At 56.5% G+C, this 25,170-nt stretch overlaps 3 protein-coding genes across 7 annotated transcripts; all 3 read right to left on the reverse strand.

Moving 5' to 3' along the window:
- Positions 1–6: 6 nt before the first annotated feature.
- SUN2 (Sad1 and UNC84 domain containing 2) lies at positions 7–9,446 on the reverse strand. 3 transcript variants are annotated; one of them, XM_051638198.1, is made up of 18 exons: positions 9,395–9,446; positions 7,746–7,896; positions 6,976–7,148; positions 6,695–6,829; positions 6,396–6,491; positions 5,645–5,738; positions 5,348–5,427; positions 4,965–5,089; positions 4,372–4,593; positions 4,209–4,286; positions 4,087–4,130; positions 3,470–3,635; positions 3,153–3,380; positions 2,090–2,174; positions 1,876–1,991; positions 1,530–1,697; positions 1,055–1,147; positions 7–939 (listed from the first exon to the last, which is right to left on the reverse strand). In XM_051638198.1, exons 2-18 carry the CDS (start codon positions 7,865–7,867, stop codon positions 826–828), a joined length of 2,139 nt encoding a protein of 712 aa, XP_051494158.1. In that variant the 5' UTR covers positions 7,868–7,896; positions 9,395–9,446; the 3' UTR covers positions 7–825. The 3 variants fall into 3 exon arrangements, with proteins under 3 accessions (XP_051494158.1, XP_051494148.1, XP_051494141.1); XM_051638188.1 differs by lacking the exon at positions 9,395–9,446 and adding an exon at positions 8,445–8,521; XM_051638181.1 differs by lacking the exon at positions 9,395–9,446 and adding an exon at positions 8,425–8,514.
- A 1,175-nt stretch (positions 9,447–10,621) lies between these two features.
- Positions 10,622–15,850, reverse strand: LOC127388145 (extracellular serine/threonine protein kinase FAM20C-like). The gene is made up of 10 exons (XM_051627282.1): positions 15,381–15,850; positions 13,708–13,883; positions 13,542–13,620; positions 12,968–13,060; positions 12,669–12,784; positions 12,198–12,378; positions 11,981–12,090; positions 11,226–11,307; positions 11,053–11,112; positions 10,622–10,961 (listed from the first exon to the last, which is right to left on the reverse strand). Exons 1-10 carry the CDS (start codon positions 15,848–15,850, stop codon positions 10,727–10,729), a joined length of 1,602 nt encoding a protein of 533 aa, XP_051483242.1. The 3' UTR covers positions 10,622–10,726.
- Positions 15,851–20,242: 4,392 nt separating this feature from the next.
- DNAL4 (dynein axonemal light chain 4) lies at positions 20,243–25,170 on the reverse strand. 3 transcript variants are annotated; one of them, XM_051608026.1, is made up of 4 exons: positions 25,115–25,170; positions 23,554–23,774; positions 22,623–22,706; positions 20,243–21,421 (listed from the first exon to the last, which is right to left on the reverse strand). In XM_051608026.1, the coding sequence occupies exons 2-4, from the start codon at positions 23,623–23,625 to the stop codon at positions 21,257–21,259; spliced, it is 321 nt and encodes a 106-aa protein (XP_051463986.1). In that variant the 5' UTR covers positions 23,626–23,774; positions 25,115–25,170; the 3' UTR covers positions 20,243–21,256. The 3 variants fall into 3 exon arrangements, with proteins under 3 accessions (XP_051463986.1, XP_051463988.1, XP_051463987.1); XM_051608028.1 differs by having other exon boundaries at positions 23,554–23,716; positions 25,115–25,163; XM_051608027.1 differs by having other exon boundaries at positions 23,554–23,777; positions 25,115–25,160.

The following is a 25,170-nucleotide window of genomic DNA, read 5'->3' on the forward strand; positions in this document are numbered from 1 at the left end:
AACAAAACCCAGAACAAAACCCAAAAGGGGAAGCAGGCAACAGGAGTTTTCAATAGCATCATGAAGCTTAACACTGGAGAGCCAGCCCAGAAGGGGGGGCCAATAGCATCACCAAGACCCAACACAGCCACCAGCAGCAGGAGGGCTCACAAGGACAGCCACCAGCGCCGGGGCAGGCCCCACCACCACCACGTGCCGAACTTCTCCCCTCCTGCTGCCCCGAACCATTAAGTTTTATGTTAATACTTCATTAATACTGTCTTATTTCCCCTTTACCAGCCAAGCGTCGGAGGTCTGGAGAGTTTTACCTAAACCAACAGCAAGGCAGGAGAAATGACCCCACAAGAAGGGGAGAGACTTGACCACAACTGGTGGCTCCCACCTACTCGGGCAGCACCGAGCCGGTCACCGCGGTCCCGTACGCCACAACGTGCCCAAGCCCACGTGAAGCACATGGCAAAGTTACATACCCCTTTCCCAAGCCCCGGCACCATCAGAAAGGAGCAGGACAACGGGGAGGACAAGGGGCTGCGCAGACCCGATAAAAAAGTTAGCTTAAAAAGTTAAAACGTCCGACAGGTGCTGAAGACAAGCCAGGCTGCGCTAGGACCCACGTGGATGCTCTTGCCTTGCCACCCTGGTCCATGGAAGAGTGAAAGCCTCACCCCTTAAACACCAGCTCTTCTCCTCCCCAGAGGGGAGCAGCTTCCCAGGGAGGCTGCTGGCACATCCCAGGATTTCTACGTGCGAAGCGGCAAACCGGATGAATCCCCCCCTCCTGCTGTCGGCACCGGCAGCATCCTCATCCCATGTGGGAGCTGGGGGTCAGTGTGCTGGCTCCCCGTGCACACGGAAACGGTAGATGCAGGTGTACTCAGGGTGACCCCAATTGCTCAGCACCCGGAGCTCCACCAGCTGGTATGTGTCCACTGCATCACCCTTGAGGAGAGGAGGAAGGAAAAACTTGAGCTTCTGAGAGCTCACGAGGGCTCGGAGACCCCAGGAGTCCCGTTATTCCTCTCTGGGTCAGGTGCTTCAAAAGCGAAGCACTTACCTCCAAGGAGAATGTTTGGATGGGGTTACCATCATGGCTGTAGGTGAACTGTCCAAGGAGATGCCCCTCCTCTTCACTCTCCTCTTTCAAGCCCTATGGGAGGGTCAGGGAGGCAGAAAGGGAGAACCAGGGGTGGTCAAAGAGGGAGAACCAGAGGCAATGAGCACACCCAGGGTGGAAGGAGACACATGCACACTTGGCCCCTGCTCCTGCTCTTCCAGGCCAAAAAGGACAAGTGGGAATGGGAGCCAGTGGGGAAGGATGTGATGGAAGACCAGGAGTTACGCCTACTCCCAGTGTGCCCCAAAACCCTGGTACTCCCCCCGAGTACTGCTTCTTCCTCCTCTTCCAGGTAACACCCACCCCCAGAGCACCCCACAGCCAGGCAGGGGGCTTGCTAGCCCTCCCTCCAACACAGCAACCTCCAACCATGTCCCCCCCCACTTCTCCCTTAGGTCCTGATGAGGGCACTCACGTAGACAGCGAAGTCCTTGGGGGCACTGGGGATGGCCCCTTGGGGTGAGAGAGCTTTCGGGATGTGCTCCAGTGTCACGGCCGTTGGGCGGATGATGGCAGAGAGGCGGATGACGACAAAGCCCTGGGACCCACGAAACGCCCAGCAGTTCCCAGGGTTGACGTCTGGCTACAAGTGTAGGAGCAAGACGCCAAAGTTTATCACCAGCACTGCCGTTTCTGCACGCACCACACACACACACACCCCCCACCCCCCCCAAACCTCAACAGCCCAAGAAAAGCCACCAAGCCCACGTGAGAACAAGCCCAGCCCCCTAAGGGGGGCGTGTCACCCCAAGCGTGCCCACCTGCAGGATGACACGGGGGGACTGTGACTGGTACCACAGGGGGATGCCAAACAAGCTCAGCAGCGCCGTCCGTGTCTCGTAAGTCTCAGAGCAGCGGGTGTTGATGACACTGGCCCCTGAGGTGGAGAGGGGACAGCAGAGGGTCAGCCCCATGGCAACCCTCCATAGGATGGCTGGCTCGTCCCAAGGAGACAAAGAGCTGCCCCCCACCTACCTGCTGATTCCAAGGCATAGTCAACCATCCCCACACGGTCCTCACTGTAGCGCTTCAGGGCTTGATCAACGATAAGGTGGACTTGCTGTGGTGGGAGCAAAGAGCCTGAGAGGGGTGAAGGGACAGGGCGGGTGTCCTGCTCCCCACCTGCCTCCAGTCTCTGGGGACAGGGAGGACTCAAAGACCTTCCCAAAGAACAGTCAGGGGATGAATCATCATGGCAAAAATGAGAGCACACGCACTTGGCTGGGAAGCCTCGTTAGAGGTTGCTAAAAATACAAAGCGCTGTGCAGTGAAGGGGCAGCACCCAGGCTCTCTGGGCTCGCCCATCCCAAAGGGCAGCCCAGCCCCAGATCTGCTGGTGGGTACCAGACAACCCAACAGCCCACCCCTATCCTCCCAGGCATCATCATCTGCTTGTCCCACCCTATCCCATGGGATCCCCATGTCAAACTGACACGGCAGTGGGAGCCAACCAGAGCATATCCAGGAGCTGGGACCCTGCAGCACTGCTCTGGGTCTAAACTTTACAGCATGCACAAAGCCTGCACAGGCTGCAAGGACTGCTAATCCTGCCTGATCCCTCCCTCCATAGGGAATTGCCAAACAACTCTTTCCAAAGCGAGCAGGCTCATTTTTTCCCCCTGGTGTCATTCTGTTTTTAAATGCTTTGTCCCACATGACTGCACAGCACTGCTGAAGGAGGGAGGTAAGCAAGATGCTCAACTCAAGGATGCCTTGCTGGCACCTGCCCCACTTCTGGGTGAAAGATGCACAAGCAGAAGACTGGATTTTAAGACAGCAGGAGCCTTGCAGACATGTGGATATAGCCACCTACGATCCCTTCCAGGGCAGGGTGCAGGGACAGCCCAGGAGAGACTAGTGGCAAAGAAGGGATAGAGGAGTTTCAGGGCTGTTCTTGCCAGATAGGACGTGAGCCCTGGATCAACGTCCCAAGCTGTAAGGGCTGCCCCCATGGCTCAGCCATTTGTGCCAGTTCCCCACCACCCCACCCCACACCTGTGGCTGCCACCATGTCCCCAGGGCTCAGCCCAGACCTCACCTCCTCTGTCACCCCTGCAGTCCCCCCTTGCTGCAGGGCCACTCCAATGCCACCCTGAGCATCCCGTGCCGACAGCCTCCGGTCCTCCAGGACTTTGGCCAGGATCTTGTGCTCCAGGGCCTGGAGCTCTGCTTGCAAATCTTCCCGCTGGAAGACAAAGCTGGCAGCACCATCCCGCTGGGGCTGCAACAGGAACCGGCTGATCCACGCCGGGAACTGTGCTTCCACCTGAAACAGTGGGGAGGGAGCTGAGCCCCGGGGCAGGGACCCTCGAGCCTCCCTCTGCCAGGGGAACAGGTTGGGGATCGAGGACTCACGTCAGCCCGCACCACCTTCAGCTGCTCCAGCATCCCCTCCACGTGCTTCCCCATCACCTCCTGGTCTGACTTGAGGCCAGCCAACTCTCTCCTCAGTGCTGCCACCTCCTGCTCCAGCTTGCCCACCTCCTGCTGGAAGCTGCCTTGCAGGCCCTCCTGCACCGAGCTGGACCAGGAGAAAGACAACAAAAGAGTGCACCAATAGCTCAGCTTCCCTCTGCAAACACGAGGGGAAAGCTTCATGCCCCATCACCTAGGCTCAAGCCTCTCTCCAGCCTCAAATGCTTTTACTTCCTGTGGCAATGGCCTCTTCTACTGCATCCCATGGGAGAGCATCCCCAGCTCACCCCTCGGCTGAAGGGCCACACTCCCCAGGGTGATGCAAATGTTGGTGGTGAATGTCATTTGCTGTGATGGCCCTTTGAGCCCTGCTACCAGCCAGGACACTTTCTTGCCGACATTCCCACATATCCATCCCTCTCTTTCCACCCACGACTGCACCTCTCAACCTCTCCTTTGCCCCGAGCAAACCAGACTTGGCAACCCCTCCCTAACCCTCGACCTGTCTCCGCCTGCACCCAACCGAGCCGTGGCTCTGCCCAGCCAGCCAGTGTTACCTCTGCCATTCTGAGTTCAGCTTCAGCACGCGCGCCTCCATCTCCTGCCAGAAGAAGGGACAGAAGGTGAGATCTGTGATGCCAGTGGCGAGGATGCCCTTCCCGCACGCTCAGCCCCTTACCTGAGAGGCTTGTGCCATCTTCCCCAGGCGCCCGTCTAAATCCCTCTGCACCTGGGCTCGGAGGGCATCCAGCTCACCCTGCAGGGTGAAGAACAGGAAGGGAGAACATCAGATGCTGACCCTGCATGCCCCCATCTCCCCACATGCCCCCCACGCTCCTCACCTGGATGAGGCTGGTCACATCAGCACGGAGATGCTCCTTCAGCCCCACGTGCCGGCGGCTCACCAGCCCCTCCAGCAGTGTCAGGATGTCCCCCGGCGGGGGCTCTCCCCCTGCCGACACTGCTGCTGCCCCCTGCCGCAGCTCCCACCGCGAGACCTCGGCCTCCAGTGCCTCAAAGCGCTTCTCCAGGGCCTGGAAGCGAACCCAGAGCCGGTGCTCCCCCTGCAGTGGCAAAGGCAGGGCATGATGCAAATCCCCAGGGAGCTGTGGAACCCCAGGGGGCTGCCTGCTCCACTGGTATCCCTGCAAAGGTGACCCAGGCCACACAGTCCCCAGGGTGAGTGGCACCTTATTAATCTGCTGCTTCTCGGGAGAGGGCAGATGTTGCCCCTGCTCCAGCCCTGGGACACCCTGAGAGTGAGATGGTCAAAAGGGGATCCATTTCCACCAGCATGCAGCCACTATCTGTACTGTCCTCCACCACTTGCCCATCCCCTGGAAGGGCTCCTTCAGCCATGGACCACGCTGTCCTGGCTCTCCACATGCAGTGCCCACCCCACCTGGGCCACCACCACCCCTTTGCTGAGACTTACCTGGTCCAACACAGTCAGGTCCCCTCCTGCAGGCACATCAGTGGAGGAAAGTTTTCCAGCTCCCCACCATGGGAACACAGGGAGGCTGAGTGTTGACAGCCCATACGGGTAGAAGTACCAAGCCCCTGGGCACACAGGGAGACAAGATGGTTAAACAGCAGGCCAGTAATGGATCATACCAGGGGAGAGGGCAGACTGCCAAGGCTCAGCCATCAGCATCACTTGGAGTCACCAGTAGGCCCCAGCACAGGAGTGCAGATGCACCAGGGTATCACGAGTCATGAGCACTTGAGTGCAGAGCCCTCCCATCCCCCCAGTATGGCACTGGGATGCTCTGCACTGCCCCCGACCTCAGGGCAACAGATTGAGCTGGGCCCACTCACCGTAGGCAGCAGCAGCAAGGAGCAGGAGGAGCAGCAGCAGCAGCAGCAGCAGCAGCGACCTCTTCAGCCACGGGTAGCGCCTGGAGTGAGAAGAAAGAGATGTCTGTAGGACAGCAGCCGACTTCCCCCACCACAGCACTCCCCGGGATGGGGGCCAGAGGGAAAGCAAAGCCCAGCTGGGCTTTGGCACAAGACACCCAACCCACATGTGCTGGGCTCTGCAGGGCACTCCCTTCCTAGAGTCCTGCAGGTTTTCCCCACACCTCCCCCATCCTGGTGTTCTGCCACCACACTCACCTGGAGAAGGGGACACTGCCAAGGCGGGGAGCTGTGCCGGTGAGGCGGTGCCAGGCAGCTGCCAGCCCCGAGAAGAGCCACCCCACGAATCGCACTGCCAGGAGAGAAAGCAAGCCTCAGGAGGGGTCCCAGTAGAGATCATAGAACGGTTTGGGTTGGGAGGGACCTTAAAGATCATCTAGTTCCATCCCCCCTGCATGGGCAGGGACACCTCCCACTAGACCAGGTTGCTCCAAGCCCCATCCAACATGGCCTTGAACACTTCCAGGGAGGGGGCACCCACAGCTTCTCCGGGCAACCTGTGCCAGTGTCTCACCACACTTGCAATCAAAAATTTCTTCCTCAAATCTCATATAAATCTATCCTCTTTCAGTTTGAAACTGTTCTCCCCTGTCCTGTCACTAAATGCCCTTGTAAAAATTCCCCTCCCCAGCTTTCCTGTAGGCCTCCTTCAGGTACTGGAAGGCCACTATAAGGTCTGCCTGGAGCCTTCTCTTCTCCAGGTTCAACAAACCCAACTCTCTCAGCCTGTCTCCATAGCAAGGGTGCTCCAGCCCTCTGATCATCCTTGTGGATGATCCTCCTCTGGACCTGCTCCAACAGCTCCATGTCCTTCTTATGTCCCCTTCATCCCCAAGGATGATCAAGCAGGGAGATAAAACACCTCCACCCAATTAGGGAACAGCACATGAGGGAAGATGCTGGCAAGGAAGAAAGGTGCTGCTAGAAACACCCCCACCAGCCCCCTCACCTGGGGAGGTGAGCACCTGCCAGAGGAAGGAGCCCACACGGGAGGCTGCAGTCCTCAGCCGTGACCCAGAGCTGCTCTGGCCTGAGTAAAAGTGACCTGGAAAGGAAGAAGCAAGGCAGTAAGTCACCAAACAAAGACTGCACACCTGTGCGTTGCACAGGGTGAAGGCTTTGCATGGTGGGTGGCACGCCAGGAGGGGAACTGGAAGCAACCCGGGGACATTCAAACCCCAGACTAGCCTCCCTGAGGACATGCCCCCCAGCATCCCTGCCACCACAGAGGGGCTAGTGCATCCCTACCAGCGTAGTCATCTTCTGAGGAGTACCCAGACGAAGAGGCGTATGTGTCGTACGTCTTGCTCTCCAGCAGCCCGTTAATCTTACTGGACTCAGTGTCTCCTGTGCCTCTTCTCCTCCTGGTGGAGAGCTCCCCACCTGTCCCCAAAACACAAGAGTCCTGCTGAGACACCACCCACTGTCAACCCTATGTGGGGCAACCTGGTCAACCAGAACAGGGAGCTGCCTCAGAACCCATCCTGTGCCCAGAAAGGTCCCCAGCTGCTGCGGGAGGGAGGGCTCACCCCAGTAGGTGCTGCTGTCCATGTCATCATCCAGCACAGAGTTGCCCAGGGCAGCGAGGCCCCGGCTGCCCCCCAGGTAGGACTCACTCATCACGGACTCGCTGTAGTAGGAGGTCTGGGTGCTGGGGGCAGGCGAGAGGCGCTTCGTGCTGCTCGATTTCCTCCTGATCGTCCTGCCAGGGGTGAGAACAGGTTCATCAACCACGCGTGGTTATGTGGTGGGGTGGGTGCACAGGGGTGCCACGGTGTACCCGTAGGGCAGAGATGGGGAACTCACCTCAATCCCTCAGTCAGCATCACTTCCCCCTGCCCTCCCTATCCCCCCACTGTACCGGAGGGTGGTGTGCTTTGGGGGGTGCAACCACTGCTTTGCGAAAGGCCCTGCCGCCCATCCCCGGGCAGCTGCCGGTACCGTTTCCGCCCGCACTGCTGCGGTTTTCCGGCCCGGCACTTGCAGCACACCTCCCTCCCACCATCAAGCCGGAGGCAGCCACAGCTGGGAGGAGGCAAGCAGCCACCCCAAGCCACCCACGGCAGCCAACTGTGCCAGGGCAGGGGGATACAGAGGTGCTGGGGGTAGGGAGCACAAGGCTTTTGCCAGAGCTGGGGCAGCCAGTGCCATGCTGCCCAGCAGCCATGCCAGACCCATCATGCTCCCTTCTGCAAACCACCCTTGTGCCCCCGCCCTCCAGGAAGGTGCCTGATCCATGGTGTGGGATGGAGGACCCTGGCTGCTTTTGGAAGGGGGGGATCCCCTGCACCCCACTAACCTGCCGGTGCTCTCTTTGAAGGGATGCTGCTGGCTCCCCAGCAGGGAGCTGCTGCTGGTCGGGGGATCATCGTCCCCGGGGTAATAGCGTGTGGTGACGAGACGCTGGCTGCGACGGGACATGGCAGCGGCGAGGGGGGCTCAGGGTTCACCTGGGGGGGCGTGGAGAGAGGAAGGGATCAGTGGCAGGGGACTCACCTGGAGGAACGCCACTCGCGGAGGACTCCACCCCTGCAGCAGGGATCCCGACACACACAGAACCCCCCCCCCTCCGGTGCATGCGGCCTCTGGGGTGCACGGTGAGGCTGGGTGTGCTCCGAGCCCGCCCACGGGTATCTACCGTCCCGGGGCAGCCGCCAGAACCGGGTCGGGATGGGGCTGCCCGCCCCGCCGCCAGCGCGGGCGCCTCCCTTATAGGGATATAAAGCCTTTTCCTTTCCCTTCCTTTCCCTTCCCACGGGACACGCACCCGCGCTGCCTCGCCTCGGCACCCCCCCCCCCCGCCCGCCCCGGCCCGGCCCACCTCATCTCCCCCCGGCCCCGGTACAAGCCGACCCGCCCGCAACTCCACCCCCTACCCCCCAACAAAAAAAACCCAACAACAACAACAAAACCAACCGAAAACCAAACCAAACCCCACCGTGACCCCCTCCCTCCCGCTGACCCCCACGCAAACCCACCGGCGAGACGCAGCACATACAGCAAGAAGAGAAGAGCCTCCCCCGTCCTGCCCGGCTGCTGCAGCCGCTCCGCTCCCTTTTGTTTTGCAGGGGAGGCGGCCCCCGCCCCACCCCCCCCCCCCCCCCCACTTCCCTGCCCCCCCCCCGCCCCGCCCCGCCCCGCCGCACCGCGCGCGCGCGCCCGCCGCCACCGCGGGGGGGCGTGGGGGGGGCAGCACCGCCCCCCCCGGCCTCTGGGGCCTCGTCGGTGCCGCCTTCCTTATTCTTACTCTTATGCTATTATTATTTTAATCATCATCATCTTCCTTGCTGTTTCGGGGGGGCGGTGATGTGGGCACCTGTCCCCCCACTCCCCGGCTGCTCACGGGGTCCCCAAACGCCTCGGCCCCTGGGGCACCTCTTCCCTTTGCCCCCCACGCCTACCGAGGGCTGCGGGCAGCCCACGCTGCCAGGCAAGGGCAGGTCCCACGGGTGACGTCCGCCCAAAATGGGGCCTCCCAGGTGCAGGGCTGCACCCTGGCCCCTTCTGGGCTTTTCTTGGGTGGCTGCTTTGCCCGCCCTGCTGGGGTGGGAGATGCCCAGCACCCCCTCCCACCACCACCACCACGAACTACCCGGCACAGCCAAACCCGTCCCCGCGGCGTGGGCAGCCCCCGCTCGACGCCCGGGTGCCCACGCTGCCTCGACTGGGCAGGCGGGTTCTGCTGCTCCCGGGGCCCGTGGCCTCAGACGGCCCGTGACCACCCCTCTCCCCCCGCGGATGGCTGAGCCGGCTCGGCGAGGGGGGGTGAGAGCCAAATCCGGCTGCTCCCGTGGGACCTTGAACGCGCGACGGCGCAGCCGGGACCGTTCGCAAACCCGCCGGGCTGAGCAAACAGGCGCCCTCCCACGCCGCGGTTCCCGAGTGCCGTGGCGCCTGGGAAAAAGAGATCTGCCCGGGGGAGCCTGGGGAAGGGAGGGAACCGGCCACCTGCGTCTGGACGCTGTCGTCTGTGGGGCACGGGGTGGCAGACGGCCCCGCCAGCTTTGGGTATGGCGACAAAGAGGCACTTGTAGAAAGGGTTAAAAAAAACACGAAGTCAGCAGAAGGGGAGGAACCGGTTGCAAAACAGCCGCGAAACCTTTTCCTTTCCCTCTGTGCCGGGGTTTGGTGGCCAAGCGGGGCAGCGGCAGGAGGGGGGGGGCACACTGCAACAAACCCCGATTCAGAGTCCCCAGCCACGTTGTGTAACGCAGACAGATCCTCTTTGTCTTCCTTTTTCTTTTCTTTCTTTTTTTTTTTTTTTTCCCCTCCCTTTGAGCCCATTTTTAATTCTGGCCTAAATCTCTGCCTGGCTTTTCCAGGGCAGCTCCATCTTCTGCTGTGCCAGCCACCCTTTTCCACCCTTTCCTGCAGCTTCCCATAGCTCCTCTGGTGACTAGCCAGGCCAGAGGACAACTCTCCTCCTTATCTCTGGCCATGCTGATGCCAACCCTGATGCGCCCAATCCTACAGACATCCGAGGTGGCCATAGGAGGGCACCTGCCCTGGCTGATGTAACTGCTGTGGATTAACCCCCCCGGGGAGGCTCAGGGGGATAAGCTGGGTGCTGAGCCACTGGGCACTAAGTAGGGTGCATGGCCCAAGATCAATCCATCCTCTCCCAAGAGCCACTTTTTAGGGCAGGGAGGAAGTTGGCAGTGGCTCCAGGGGGATTTTGGGGGATGCTGAGAGGCAGGGGGAAGTAGTAGGGTTTGGTCCCCCCCTTGCTGCACCCATGGTGCTGCAGTGGAGGCAGCCATGCTGGAGCTGCTGGGGTTTTGGGGTGGACATGGGAGGAGCAGGGCAGGGATAACCAGAAAGTTGCTAGGAGCTCGTGTCTCAGTTTCCCCACACCAGTAGTGGGGAGCCTCAGCTCTCTTTTTGGGGTGTCACCAGGGCATCACTATACTGGGTAGGGAGCTGCCAACTCGTCCAGTTTGGCAGCTTTTGCTGCTGACAAATGCTTTGGAAAAGCAGGAAAAAATTCTACCCTTTCCTCAAAGGGTTTGGAGGGGTGAAACATGTCCAGGCACATGAGGACAGGCCAGGGCTGGAAAAGCAGCCCCAGTGTGGGAGATTCCAGATCATGTGTGCTCCACTAGACCAACCTTTTTATTTAAATACCCTTCTTGTCCCGACTACCCTTAGATCCCACTTTCCTGGTGCATGGCACCACCAGCTCCGGTGCTGCTGACGCTGTGTGGAGTCAGGAGCTGCACACCCATCGGTCCCAGTATCGTGCCAAAACACTTCAACCCAGCGGGGTACCAAGCACGCCCATCACACCCGTGAGCCCAAGTCATGCACCAGCACCTCGTCCGGGCGGGTGGCCCTGGCCAGACAGTTTCCCACCACTGCCAGCACCTTCCCCAGGCGCCGGTCCAGCGCCCGCAGGTGGGGCTCAGCCAGGACGGGGGCCAGGGGGTCGGTGGCCAGTGCCTCCCGCAGCAGGTCGCTCAGGCGGTAGGGCTGGGTGGCCAGCAGCTGCAGCCTCAGGTAGGTGGACTTCTTGATGCTGCCAAAGGTGTGGAGGGAGAGGTCTCGGCCTGGAGAGCCTCTTCCCCCCACAGTGCCAGCTCCTGGGGTGGGTGGTGGGAGCCCCTTACCTGCAGCACTGCTGGAGGGGGGCCAGGATGGATGGTTCATCGCGCGAGTGCCTGCCAAATCTGGGGGGGAGAAGTCCTGTGGCTCAGAGCTCGGCCTGGAGCGTGTTTCAGCAAGACCCACGGTCTCCCCCCCACCCCTTTGCCAGGATTGCTTCCCTCCCACCCGGCTTTACCCACGACCGTTGTCTAGGTGGAGCAGAAAAGTGTCATTCCCAAATTTCTCAAAGGTCTCATAGTGATGCCGGTCCATGTTGCCTGCAACAAATTAGCCATTGGTTGGTGGGCCAGGAGGCAGGAATGAGGATGTGGAGGACCCTCCTGGTGTGAGACCAAAACCCTGAGGCTGGGGAAAAGGGCTGGGGCCACCTCTATGGTGCCCATCTGGTGGCCGTGGCAGTGGGGGGGACCTGACTTGAGGCCCCAGGGCTTCCAGGTCCCTTTTCATCCTGGCAACCCCCTGGAGGGACAACAGTAGCAAATGGAGCAGAAGTAACAGCAGAGGCATGGCTGGGTGGCTGGGGATGAGGAGATGGAAAGCTCTCCAAGTCATATGATGTCAGGGGACAGTGCAGGGAGGAAGGAGTGGCCCTGGACACGGGAGAAGCAGTGTGAGCCCCAGGCAGCACCACTGCTAGCCCTAGCTCTCTGGGGGCTACCCATGGGAGCTTGCAGGAGGTGCTTCCCATGCCTAGGGTGTTCAGATGGGATCTCCCTGGCATCTGTCACCCCTTGCCTTCTCCCCAGGATGTGTCCTAACAGCACAGCCCTTTGCTCTTGTTTTGGGTTACAGCACACAGCTCTCTGCAGCCTCAGCAATGGTCTGGCCAACAAACCTTGCAGGGTGTGTTACCACAGGACACAGAGCCGTGTGGGCCTCTCGGTCCCAAGGGGCCCCCACAGCCCCCAGGGCCAGCACGGTGGGACTCACCCATAAGGAAATCAAGGACTGTCATATCTATGAGGTCGAGGAGGCGATGGCCCCTGTTGTAGGGTGGTGTCTCTCGCACCTGAGCACAGTAGTTGGGGTTCAGCTCCCACCTGTGGGCAGAGGCCAGGAAAGAGGCTGGGGCCGTGAGAGCAGCTGTGGGACAGCCCCCTCCCATACCATGGCTCTTCTCCCCCATGCCCCCCATGCCCTTGCTCACTCAGCCTTCTTGCTCTTGTGGTAGGAACGGCGCCAGGGGCTGCGCCAGGAGCGGCGCTTGGCCAAGGTCTTGTCTGGCAGCAGGGCAGCCATGGAGCCCTCCAGCCGGTCCGGTTTGCCACAGAGGGCATGCTCAGTGGAGCAGTAGTAGGAGCACTCTCCGTAGAAGCAGACGTTTCCCGCTGGCCATGGGGACAAAGCAAAGGTTGAGGAAGGAAGGCAACAAGCCTGCTTCCCCCATGCAGGGTGGTCTGGCAGCCAGCTGAGTAAGGATGCTCCATGCACTGTGGCCATGTGCCACCAGCAAAGCAATGGCAAGGAAGGGCTTGAGGAGCAGAGCCCTGCAGCAGGAGACCTGGAGGGAGCTGGAACAGTTCCCAAGGGACAGTTTGCTCCAGGGCAGGAGCAGCTGGCTCCAGGAGAGCTCCACTTGGGCAGCCATGAAAGAGGATGGATGGCAGTGAGAGCTCACCTGGGGACATGAAGAAAGTCTTGGCCAGTTTCTTGTCCGTGGTGATATCACGAATCTCCTTTGTTATATTGACCAAACGGCCAGAAACTGGGGGGATTCGCCGGAAATCCAGGATCCTGAAACACAGAACTTGGAACCACTTCTTGCTGACCCTGGCTGGTTTTCACACCAAATTATTAAAACCACTATGAGATGCAGGTGCCCCTTGCAACAGGGAGGAAGAGGTGGGATGAAGGAGCACAGTCTGTGCCACTTTGCTGCCATGGGAGGGCAGAGTTGGACGCAAAGCTTGCACTAACCTGTCCAGGTGGAAGGCTGCAATCTCTGCATTGTGCCGCTCAAAGTCTGAGAAGTAGAAGAAGTCAATGGGGGTCTCCTGGTCCCGGGTCTGCCTGCGTGGAGAAGGGAGGGTGCAGGGGATGGCCATGGTCATCCTTGTCTCCAAACCACCCTCACCTTGTGTCCCTGGTGCCACTGGACACGCAGCCAGATCCAGTCTCCTCCAATCTCTCCCTGCAGGGTGGTGTGGCCCCAGGATCCCCAGCCAGGCCCCCATGCATCTCCTGCTCCCAACCCAAGGGCTGGAAAGCCCTCATTGGGGGTCCTGGATGGTCCTCATGAGCCATCTACTTCTTTCCACCACTGGAGGTCACTACCACATCACAAGCTGCACCCAGCCTGCTGCAAGCACCACCAGGGAAGGGGAGGGGAAGGGGACCATCGTGCTTGCCCTAGTCTTGGGGTGGGAGAGCTGAAGCGAGGCAGTGCATGAAGCATTTCTCCATTTCTCCCTCCATGGTCTCCTCTGGCCACTCCTCCCCACCTACAGGGACTGTACGGGTGAGGTATGGGGTTGTCCCCAGTTCTACTCACTTCATGGGCTTGAAGAGGGCCTGCCCATAATTCGGGAATGTCATGATGAGCTTGAGCTGGGTCCCGCCAGACTTCTGGACTGAAAGGGGGCACACAGGGGTGAGGGAGGTGGGCAGCAGGCAGCAGGGTAGGGGTGCAGGCAGGGGTGCAGGCAGGGAGGTGGTACCCGAGCTAACGATCCTCTGCGTGGCCAAGTCCCGGAGAAGGGTGGGCATTAGTGGGTCCTGGCGGGGGTACAGCTCGTAGCGGTTGATGCCAATGTGGAATTTGAGCCAGGCAGGGTAGGTGTCATAGGCTGTCTTCCCTGTCGGGAGGAGCGTCTCGGCTTTACTGCTGCTGACCCTGCAGCCCATCAGCCACCGCCACCCCAACAACAACAACAGCATTTAGTTGGTATGGGACCAGTCCTGCATCCCGAGGCCCTTCCCAGGAGCCAGCATATGGAGGGTGAGGTTGGGGGCAGGCCCAGCACAAGCCCTGCATAGGGGTGAAACTCCCTGCCCCATGGGCTCTCCTTGCAGCTCCTGGCACCTGGGCAGATCCCACCCATGGCTCATGGTCAAGGAGACCCACTGGCATGGCCAGAGGGGGCTCAGTGTCTTCCCTCACATCCCCTGTGAGAAGTCCCTAGGCTAATCCTGCTCCTCTCACCTGTGCCTTTATTTCCCTGCTGGAGCAGCTCATCTCATTTTTATTCCCCAAGGGATTGGCTCCTAGGAATACAACTGGCTGCACTCTGCCTCTTGCTTGCTGGGGACATACATGCATCCAGAAAACAGGGGTGGAGGATCCAGCCATCCCAGCTGGCTGGTTATCCCTTCCCAGCCATTCCCAACACAGACCTGAACTCCCACCCTCAAATGTCTAGCCCCCCTTGGATGGTTTATCACACACCCCTGATTTCCTCAGGGAGATAAGTTTGGATTAGCACTATCTCTGTCTCTGTGCTTCCTGCAGTTTGCAGGCATTCAAGAGGGGGGTCCTGCAGATACCTTCTCCCCCCCTCTGCACCAGCACCTGCTGGCATTGCAATGGGACAGTCTGGACCAGGGCATCTATAACCCAAATCCATGTCTCTCTAGGAAAATGCAAACTGTGCCCCAATTTCCTCAAACCAGACCCATCTCCCACAGTTATCTGTAGATGAGGTGGTCCTCAGAGACAAGGCAAGTTCCCATTTGTGGAAACGAGCTCTTAAACCAGCTTTTATTCTCTCCCAATTTTAGCAGCAACCACATTTGGAAGGTGTGCTTTCCATAAGGAAGCTGCTACGTGTTATCGACGCTGAAGCTTTTAATATCTTCCCTCCTAATTAGAGGTTAGTAGTCCAGTGATAAAAATAGGCAGCTGGCAGCCATGAGCTCATCGTGCTGCCAAGCCTAAAGAGGTCAGATGATGTCCTGCAAAATGCAGGACGGGCATGGTCTCATGGTTAGAGGTAAGCCACACTGCAGGCTTTACATCTCCAAAGTGTTGGGAGAGGGGGATAAAACTGGTTAGAAATCTACAGTGGGGACTTCCTCACAGACAGACAGAGAGAGACCAAAGGCTAGTCTGCACTGGGGAAGGAAAGGATGAGGAGATGACCTAAAAGATACCCTACATAATACTATTAATAATTCCAGTCTCCTTTGGCTTCACTATATGCTACAGAGTAGCAGCCCAGAATTCTGAGCTAAGTGATGATCTGAGGCACAAGAAGAGCGTGCTCAGCAGTTGGGGCCCCTCCACAGTAGGATGCTGACCTACACAGGGAAACAACGTGCTTGCTCCCTGCCACCTGTCCCCTCAAAACCACATATCCCCCAAAAGCAAGCCAGGGCTGAGCTTGTTCCTCACCATTCATCACTCCCGCTGCTGTGCAGGCTGAACTTCTCCATGGGGTTGACAACAAACAGCTTGTCTTTCTCTGTCACCTCCGGGATTGGAATGTTGTAAAGAGGATGCTGGAAGAGCCTTGCCAGCTTTGATCCCTCAGTCAGTCCTGCATTCTCCATTCCGTGCTGGTGCTGGATGCCCAGCTCTCCAGCCCTTGCAGGCAGCCCTGCTCCCTGTGGCTGGGAGCTTTTCTCCAAAGAGCCGTTGCTGCCACTGAAATCCTGAAGGATTCGCAGGCTTAGTTTTTTGGGGCTGGCCAGCACAGGGCTGCCTGATGGCACCCCAGAGGCTTTTGCATTGCAGCCGCAGGGCCTGCAGTCTGTGGGGAGAGCCAGATCCATCACCAGATGCACCAGGAGGGTCAAGAGCAGGAGAAAGAGGAGGCCTATCTTAAATTTCCTTTGGAAAAGTGTTTGCAGCCGGCGCCGCATCCTTCCTCGCCTGAGACACTCAGCAAGGGGTGAGCACCCACCTGAGGCTGAAAGAGCGTTGGTGCAGCTGCAGCCTCGGTGCAAAAGTAGGAGTGAGGTGTCCTGGGTTCAGAGCATCACAGCAGAAGAGCAGCTGGTGCAAGGGCAGAGTTGCAGGAAAGATTTGTCACCTCGGGGTGATGCCACCAGGCCAAGGTGGGAGGTTGTGGCAGGGCTTATCAGCACTGATACGGGGCGAGCTGGCACCACCAAGGTTAGCGTGAACAGGGCAAGTTCCAAATCAACAGCCACAAGGCTGGCTCGAGGACAGCAATGGTTGCAGATAACCCTTGCACCATCCCGTCCCTCTGGGCTGTCACCTGCACAAGGCAGCAGGACATTTCTGAGTGTACAGGGCACTAAAGTGGTTCTGGCCCTCTGCAGCACCCACCCTGCCCAGCACTACGCAGCCCCATTCCCAGTGTCTGTCAGATCTGCACACTTGTAATCTGGGAGAGTTGTTCTCCTGTTGCTCAGACAGAGCAATTTTATCACCCTTTCCATCTATTCAAAACCATTTGTATTCAAACCCCCTTACAAAAAAACCAGACAAATTAGGTAAAATGAAGATGTGTCAGCATCCTTGGGAGGGGAAAAGCAGGGCTGGCAGTGTAAGGAAGGGCTACCAGGCAGGTGAGGTTCATGGGCAGGGATGCTCCCAGGGCCTCTGAAGCAGGTAGGAAAGCTGGACAGGCAGGGATGCTGCCTGCTGCTCAGGCATCAGCACAGAGGGGCAGCAGGACCCACTGAGTGCCAGGAAGGACTGGCAGCTTGTGAAACGGCAGCCCATTTTTATGAGAAATTCATCTGTCCACTGACACCTGGATTCCACTTACACTGGGATTCGCTTTCCATCCCAGGCAAGGATACAGAGCTGTGCTGCCTGGGCAGTCACCAGTTGGTGACTTGTAGGGACGGAACTTCGGATTTGTTAAGGGACAAGGGAACATGGGACCACCTTCAACAAGCCTGGGGGCTTGGGTCCAGAGTCCAGAGTGATGTTCTTCCTCTTTTTGATTTCCCAAAGGATGCAGATGGCATATGAAATCCTGTACATCATGCAGTCCTACCCAAGCACAGCAGGGTAGGATGAGAGGTGGGAAGGAGGGGCTATGGAGGAGACCCCTTCCCTCCTCTGCCGCATCCCAGCACTACCCTCTCGCTCTCACTGCCCTCTCCACACCATCCCATGCCGGCTCAGTCCGTGCTGGGCTTGGCCCCTTCCCAGGTGGTGTGGCGGGAACGCAATGTTCCTGGTGTTCTCAGCTTGCCGTGTCCCACGGTATGACAGTTGCCTGGAAACCGCCTTCGGCTGACACCATCAGCCGCCCCAGATCCAGCCAGCTCCGCGTTCCCTTCCCCGTGCCTTGTGCTCACAAGATGGCCGAGGGGAGCCAGGGCTCGTGGGGAGGAGGAGGAGGAGGTGAGCTTTTCAGCCCGGCTGGTGAGCTCAAAGCTCTGCAGAAGGAACCGAGCAGAGGGGAGCAGATGGCTTCCCCGGGGAAGGGAACACAGCGTCTTGCTCTGGAAGGTTTGCTGGATCCAGTCCGGACGTACGGTTTGGAAAGAAGGCACCTAGGAGGGGTTGTAGCTGGAACACAGGATCGTTAGGTCATTGCTTAGCAGAAAAAAACACCAACAAAAACCACATGCTAAGTGCTCGCATCAAAGAAACTGGGCTCTGCTTCCACAGCAGGGCCACAGATTCCTTTAATCCAGAGCCAGTCCTGGGCAAGCGAGGGGAGAGGGAAACCCTCCCTCCTTCTAGTGCCCCAAACCAGCTCCACATTGGACTGGGGGAAATAGAAACCTTCCTCCCACACCCTCAAGCTAGGTGGCGACGGGGACCCTATGGGCTGAAGCCCCTCTTCTGACCAGGAGCCCCATCCTGAAGCTAGGGGAGTTTGCAGTCCCCCCTCCATCCTCATTTAGCTTCCCATTGGAAAGCAGAGGTGGGGGATTAGGTGGAGTGCTCGCCACCCATAGCACTTCGATTACGGCATTAAATATTAACCAAAAGATTTTTCAGGGACTCAAACATGAGCCCACAATAATGGGGAAGAGCTGGAGAGATTCAAAGCCTGCCCCGACTATGGAAGTACCTTGTTGCCATGACATCATGGCAGAGAAGCAGTTGAGCTTGCGCCTCTTTCTTTCCATCTCCCCCCCACACCAGCTCTGCCACCATTTTCTGAGCACCTTCCCTCCTTCCCAGCAGGCTCGAGTCACCCTTGGGGCGGAGGAGGAGCTGTACATCCGAGGACATTTCCATGGCTGGCATGGAGTCAGGACTCCCCGGCAGCTGATAATGATGTTGCCTATCTCCCCTCAGCAGGGAGGGATGAAGTCATGAAGCACAGCCCTCTGAGCTGCTATGGCAGCTTTCTGGGACAGGTGGGTTAGAAAGGGTCATTTTGGATGGCACCACTGCATCACCCTGCTCTTTTCATCTCCTTTTCTACATCTGACTCACCCTGATGCTTTGATGGTTAATGGTAGTCATAAGCAGGGGGCAAGAAATGAGAGGGAGAGGAGAACACAATAGCAAGCCACCTGTTGCCAAGTTCCCCAGCTTTCTGCTGAAAATTCATAAAGTAGAAACCTTCAGCAAGACTGCAGTTTTATAGGCAAATAAGACAGGCCCTCGGTATCTCCGAAGCATCAGCTGCAGAGAAATCTCCTGTGGGAAAACACAGGACCAGGGACCATCTCTGATCCATGAACCATACTCCCCTGAGAATTACAGGCATGCTCAAAAGCGTGCTGGTTTCATGGCAAGAGGATAGCCAAGGTCTTTCTTCTAACATACAGGGGCTGGCACAGCACGGCTCAACGTGCAATAGGCACGAAAATGGATCTGTCCTAGTGAACACTTGCCTGACGTGCACAGCTGAATTTTGGGAATCTGAGGTTTGAGCTTTCATGATGACAGGCAGGCAAACCAGTTAAGATGGTTGCTTCTTTGTGGCAACTTCTTGTGGAGAAGCTGTTACCCATGGAAACAAAAATAGCCTGCAGCTCTCCTGTGAGCCACCTTGCACTTGCCTTGGGGGAGTCACAGTGTGGGAGCTGCACATTCACACCTAGCTCACCTCCATCTGCCTGCACACTCATGCTTTGGGAAAGCTGGGGAGTGGTCAACAGCTGCCTATTGCCAAAGCAGGTCACGGAGACATTAGTTTTGGTCAGCTGGTGGCCAAGCTGATAACAGACCAGCAGTGAGGCCAAAAGATCGTGTGCTGAGGTAAGCAGCTCCCTATGATCACCTGCAGGTCAGCATGACCCTGCAGAGATGCCTGTGACCGGCGTGTCTGTGCATGTGCAGACAGCAGTTAATTATTCATTAGTCTGAAAGACGCATGATTAAAGAGAGTATGGTATGGCTGAAGGTATCAACGAGCTCCAACACGGAGCATTCCGAAGACACCGGCTTTACCTTTTCCTCTGAACCTAGAACAGCTTTTCCACCTGCCAGCTGCAGAAAGCACCAGTGAACAGTGCTGTCGTCACTTACAGGCAGCCAGCTGGTACAAGACAGAGTTCACCACACCAAGAGACAGCTCAAAGGATTTGGACTCTTCTGCACTGCACAATCCTCCTGCCACTGTGGACGACCATGCAGGGCAAGTATCATGGTACCAACTACCTTATGGTACCACTTACATGTCCCCCCACCTTGAAAGTCCCTTCTACCTGATCAGTAAGGAATTATGCGAGACAATGTGGGGCTCAGCCAGCACAGATGGTCCAAATTTGAAATAACTTCTAATAGTCTTCACATTACTGTAATTCCTTATCAAACAGCTCCTGACATGATGAAATGGAGGAAGGACATCTCTAGCATCACACTAAGGGTAAGAGCAGGAACAAGTTCGCTCCACTGTGGGCATTGATTCAGAAAGGTCCTTTGGAATTTGGACTAGAGTGTGGCCTCTCATAAAACATGAGGTGTCAGTGGTACTGCTGGCAATATTCTGAGAGTCTGAAAATCAAGGAAGTCACTAATGGGAGACACCAGAGGCCAGAGCAGAGGCATGCAGGCTGGGCAGAGGACACGGGCACATTCCCTTGTGTCTACTTGGACAACTGTGTGGACTGAGGAATTTGGCTGGCAGTACTGCAGGCCTGGCAACCTTCCTCAGCACCGTGGCTTGCAGTGGTGAAAGGAACTGAACAGGGAAGATGAGAGCACATCTCTGGAACCTACAAGTCACTCAGGAAATAGGCAGGATGGACACTTGTCACTGTCCTCTGCCTGAGCTACTGCATTGCTTGCTTACTTCCATGTGTCCTGAACTAGTTTTGCTTCTCATCCTCCACTTCAGGGTTTTCATTTTAGGACACACAAAAAAGGACATTTTACTTAACTTTTATTGTAAAAACACAGTTCCCCAGATTTATATAAATAAACCATATACGCAACATATAATTATGTTCATTTTATCCTCCAACACTGACAGCTTTAAAAAGAATGAAACAGGCTAAAAGAAGGCAAGTCCAAGAAGACGTTAGGTTTCTGATGACCAAGTGATATCTCACATGGAGCCTCCTTCCTCTACCAGCCTCCAAACAAGATGCTGAAAGTACACAGCACTTGCAACACCCCCGAGGACTGACAGGGAGGCATTCGAGCCTTATGAAGAGCTTTCACCCACTCCCCAGGCGTCGTCAGCCACCCGTGTTTTCATGCTATCTCAGTGTGTGGTGGGTGAGAAAGGAGGGGGCAGTTTGAATAGCAACCTCCTACACCCAGGCAGCTCAGCTGTTGCACCCTCCCAAAAGAAGCAGGGAAGGACAAGCTGAGCCTGCTTCCCTGTGGCTAACACCACCATGGGCAGGGAGACCCTTGGCACTGCCAGTTCTGTAGGGACATTTTAGAAAGGGAAAGAGAAGGTATTCAGAGAGAGGAGAGACAGGTGCTGGTCAGAGCTATACCACATGGTGGGGAGATGGCAGAGAAGAAAACACGATGTGGAACAAGTGGGAGGAGAAAAACCATAGGACTAGATAGCACCTCTTCTCTTCCTCTTCCCCCTCCTCATGCTGCTGTATGGACCTGCAGTGTGCCGTGAGATCACCTGCTCCCCACCTCCTTCCTGTTTCGGCTCAGGCGCCAAGGAAAGAGCCAGACAGATGAGAAATCCCACAAGCAAGGACAGGACAGCTTAGCAAGTTTACACACACACATACACACACACCCCCCCCAACTATATCTATCCCATGGAACTGTTACAACAGCATGAAAAAAAAAAAATCAATCTTGATGTTTAACTATTAAAAATAAAGCCCCACTTCCAGATTGTACAAAACCTGTTAAGAGAAGGAAGAAATCTCTTCTACGCAGCAAGTCTGGGACCCAGCCAGATGTCAGGAACATTTCCAGACACACACAGCCAGGCTGCCACCAAAGAACATGTACAGCAGATTCTTCACCTCGTGAGTGATCTCAAAGCCAAAACCTTCCCCAATCACCACATGCCAGGAGGACCCAAATTTCTTGTCCATCACCTCTTTGATCATCTTGGCAGCGCTCTGGAGAATGTTAAGAAGGAGAGCATGGGGTGAGATAGAGTAAGCACTGAGTTTTCATGCAAACATCCCCCATGTCTTCTCCTCCTCCTTTTAACAGATCACTCAAGCCATAGGCAACAGGCACAACAGCTGCACAGCAGGAACTGGGAGCTCCCCAGAGCTGCACCCAAGGGCAAACCTCTGTGCTTTCAGGAACCTCCAACACAGCAGTTAGGAGAAAGCAAAGAACTGCATCTAGCAATCACTTCTCTTGCTCACACAGTCTGGAGCAAGAGTTCTGGTTTAGATGCTGCTGGAGTTATGATGGGTGTAGTGAGCATGAGAGGAGATTCAGGTCACTAAGCTGTGCCTATTTTTACAGGAGTCCATTTTTTCTTCTCCAGCTAATTACCAAAACACTGAAACTAGGCTGACTTTTAAAAAGCTTGCTTCTCCCACATCACACCCTGCTTGATCTAAAAAAAGGAGAAGGGAAGATTTTGCAATGACATGCATTGTCTCAGGCAGGGGGGGACAGAAGGAATCTCTGCCTTCATTTCTCCTTGCTCCAACATAAAACTGCTCTGGCAACAAGCAGTATGTGCCCTGCTCACAGAACAAGGTGTGTTCACCTTTATCTTTGGCTCTCAAAGTTAAGAGCAACCTTTCCAAACACTCTAACTTCTGCATCACCCCCCATTTTTACCATCTCCATAACTTCATGCAAGATGCTGAAAGCCAAAGGGGAAGACTTAACAGGCTGTGCCTAAAGGTTCAAAGACTTTCATGTGCTCAGCCTTAAAACAAGTCTCTTCCCCACTCTAACAGGGATGGCCTAGCTCAGCACCGAAGAGATGAGAAGGGCCTGTCTCCACACAGCTCTGAACCAAGCCCTCAGGACACAAAGTGTTTCATGAACAGAAAGGAAGCATGTCACAGGCCAGGCAGGACCAGGAAGGAGATAAGGTTTAGAAGGCAGCATTGCAACCAATCTCTGCTTCCTGCAGGAAAGCAAAGTGCTATTAGGGATCTTGCTGACAAAGGGAACTGATTCTGAGATCTAGCCAAGCTCCTACCTTTCTTCTACCTTTGCTCAGTAAAGAAATAGAGTAATAGGATGTCAGGATCTGACTCCTCTCTGCCCCGCAGCCCTAGCCCTGCTCCTGCACGTTCCTTGAGCTGCAGTAACTGAAGGCTGGTCATTTTGGGATTTGGCTAGTACCTCGTTGTTGGTTGCATATTTCTCACACGCTGTGACACAGAGCTCCATGGCCTCCACACGCATCTCCTCCGGCATGTCGGAGTGCTGGAAAGAGCAAACAAGAGGAATGCAGCAGAAAATCCAAGAGCTAATCACAAGACAACAGTGAGTATCCCTTTTGTGCAGGCTATAGCAGGATCCTAGGCTGTGGGGCATAGGCAAAAGGCAGGTATTCCATCGGACTTTCAATGCTTGCTTCAAGGTGAGAAGCACCACCAGCCATGCAGGCTGGTCAGCACCCTGAGCACTTGCGCTGTTGCAGAGAACGGAAAATATGAAAACAGGGTATTGCATCACAAGTGATCCATTCAGTCCTTTGTCCCAGCCAATGCAGAATTCTCTACCTAACATTAAGACTAGCACTAAGTAAGCATAGCTTAAAGGAGGAGATAAATATATTTTGTTTTTCTAAGATGAAGAGAAAGCATGTTAATGCTGCTCCAACCACAGTCCTTAATTATTGCTATAAGCATAACAAAGGAGACTAAGTTACACTTCTTCCTCTTCTCATCTGGTTGGCTAGCGAGATCTTCTACTTCAGCTCCTCTAGGTAAAAAAACAAGCTGCACCTAGAACACAGAAGAGGGCTCCAAAGGCAGCATGATTAATCTATTGGATGGATCACTTTTTGCCCTAGGCTTTCCCTGGCTGATGGGGGGAACAACGATGTTATTCATAAAACAGTTTGGGTTGGAAAGGACCTTAAAAATCATCAGTTTCCCTGAGAGAGGTCAAGGACAGGGAGAAAGCAGTGGTAACAACTTAGATCACTCTACAGCACCATTAGTCTACACGTTCTCACAGCAGCTATTCAGTGGGGGAAATTCTAATTTGAAAGGTTAGTATAAATGAAGGTGACACTGGTAAACCTGTAGTCCATCCCTCTTCTTACCCTAATCAGTGGAAAGCTGTGAAGTCTTTTATAATCAGCCTCTTCCTTTTTCCCCTCCCCGGTGTCTGCCATGGTCCTTCCACAGTGACCCCGGGAAGGGGCAGAGGGGCTGCCTGGAGCTCAGCAAGGTGCTGTGGCACAGACAGCCAGGAGGAACACAGCTCTGTGAACACAGGCAGGGCAGCCTCAGCAGGAGGGGTAACTGATGGGCACAGAGAACACTGCTTGAACAAAAACAAACACGGGAAACAGAAAGAAAGCTGTGAATTAAAGCAGAGGAGAAATAAAACTATTACGAGAATATCGCCCCATCCCAGTCATCTTGCTGTTTCTCAGCACCATCTTCAGACACCACGCACTTAAGAGTGTTATCTCACAGACCATTAAGGCAAACAGATTTCAAAAAAACCATATAATTTTCCATAAACGATGCCTCAAGAGCACAGCACTTCCCAGAAGCACCAACGAAGCTTGAGGGAAGAGGCAAGTCAGGGCACAGCTTCTGACAAGGGAGGAGAGAACAATACATCAGCTGTCTATTGATTAATTCCAAAAGGATTTTTCCACAATGCTATTATCCACGAGGGTTTCAAACCCTGCATGACAAGCAAAGGGTAAGAATATTTTAGGAACAAGATCAGTGCACATGTCTGGACGGAAATGTTTAACAGGAACATTTGGTCTGGTGTTAAGCACTTGATCTTCACATCCCTGAGCATTTGTCAGCCAGGAAGGACCATATGGGAAAATGTTGGACCGTGCCTCTGGGCCTAATTACCAACCAGGCTCCTCTTGGGCAACGCAGAGCCACAGCTCAGTCCGACTGGCAGATTCAGAACATTTCACTGTGGACTTCCCCCTGGTTCTCTCATCCGGAACAAAGCACCTTCCTCTCCTACCCAGAGGAAGCAAGGGTGACCCCATATTGAGGGGAAAACAACACTACACAGACCAAACCCTTATGCCAAGTCTGCAGAGTTAGTGGCTAAAGGACCAACTCTGACCGACTCTGTCCTCACGCAGGGGACCTGCAGACGTCCCCTCCACAGGACACAACCGCCGCCTGGTTGGCGCCGGCCCCGTGCAGTGGGGCAAACCCCGGAGGCAACTTCAACAGCCAGCTTCTCCCAGAGACCGGCTCGGGACCACAGACGGGGGCTGGCCCACGGGCCGGCGGCGGTTTCCCCGGGAAGGAGCCACCGACGGGCGGCTGCGCCGGTGAAAAGACAGGTCAGGGAGCTGGTCTGGGGGCAGCCCGCCAGCCCCGAGTCCGGAACGGCACCTCACAGCCCCGGCAGCGGGCTAAGAGCCACCAGGGGGGAGGAGCTGCCTCCTCCGCCCCTGGCGCCGCTCCATGGGGCAGGGGGATGGGGGAGGAGCGGCGGAACACGGTCAAGTGTGCAGGCCGCACACTCCAAGTACCCCCTCACACCGGGCCGCCGCCCTTCGGCTCCGCGGGAGGTGCGAGGGGAAGAGGAGGATGAAAAGAAGGGCTCAACAAGCAGCCCCAACCGAAGCAGGGAGAAGGAAAGGGACGAGGGGGCTCGGGGCGCAGCCTCACCTCCCGCCGCCGCGGCCCGCACCGCCGCCCCAGCGCCGGTTGCTAAGGAAGAGCCG

The sequence above is a fragment of the Apus apus genome, chromosome 1, assembly GCF_020740795.1.
Source record: "Apus apus isolate bApuApu2 chromosome 1, bApuApu2.pri.cur, whole genome shotgun sequence".
NCBI classification, from domain to species: domain Eukaryota; kingdom Metazoa; phylum Chordata; class Aves; order Apodiformes; family Apodidae; genus Apus; species Apus apus.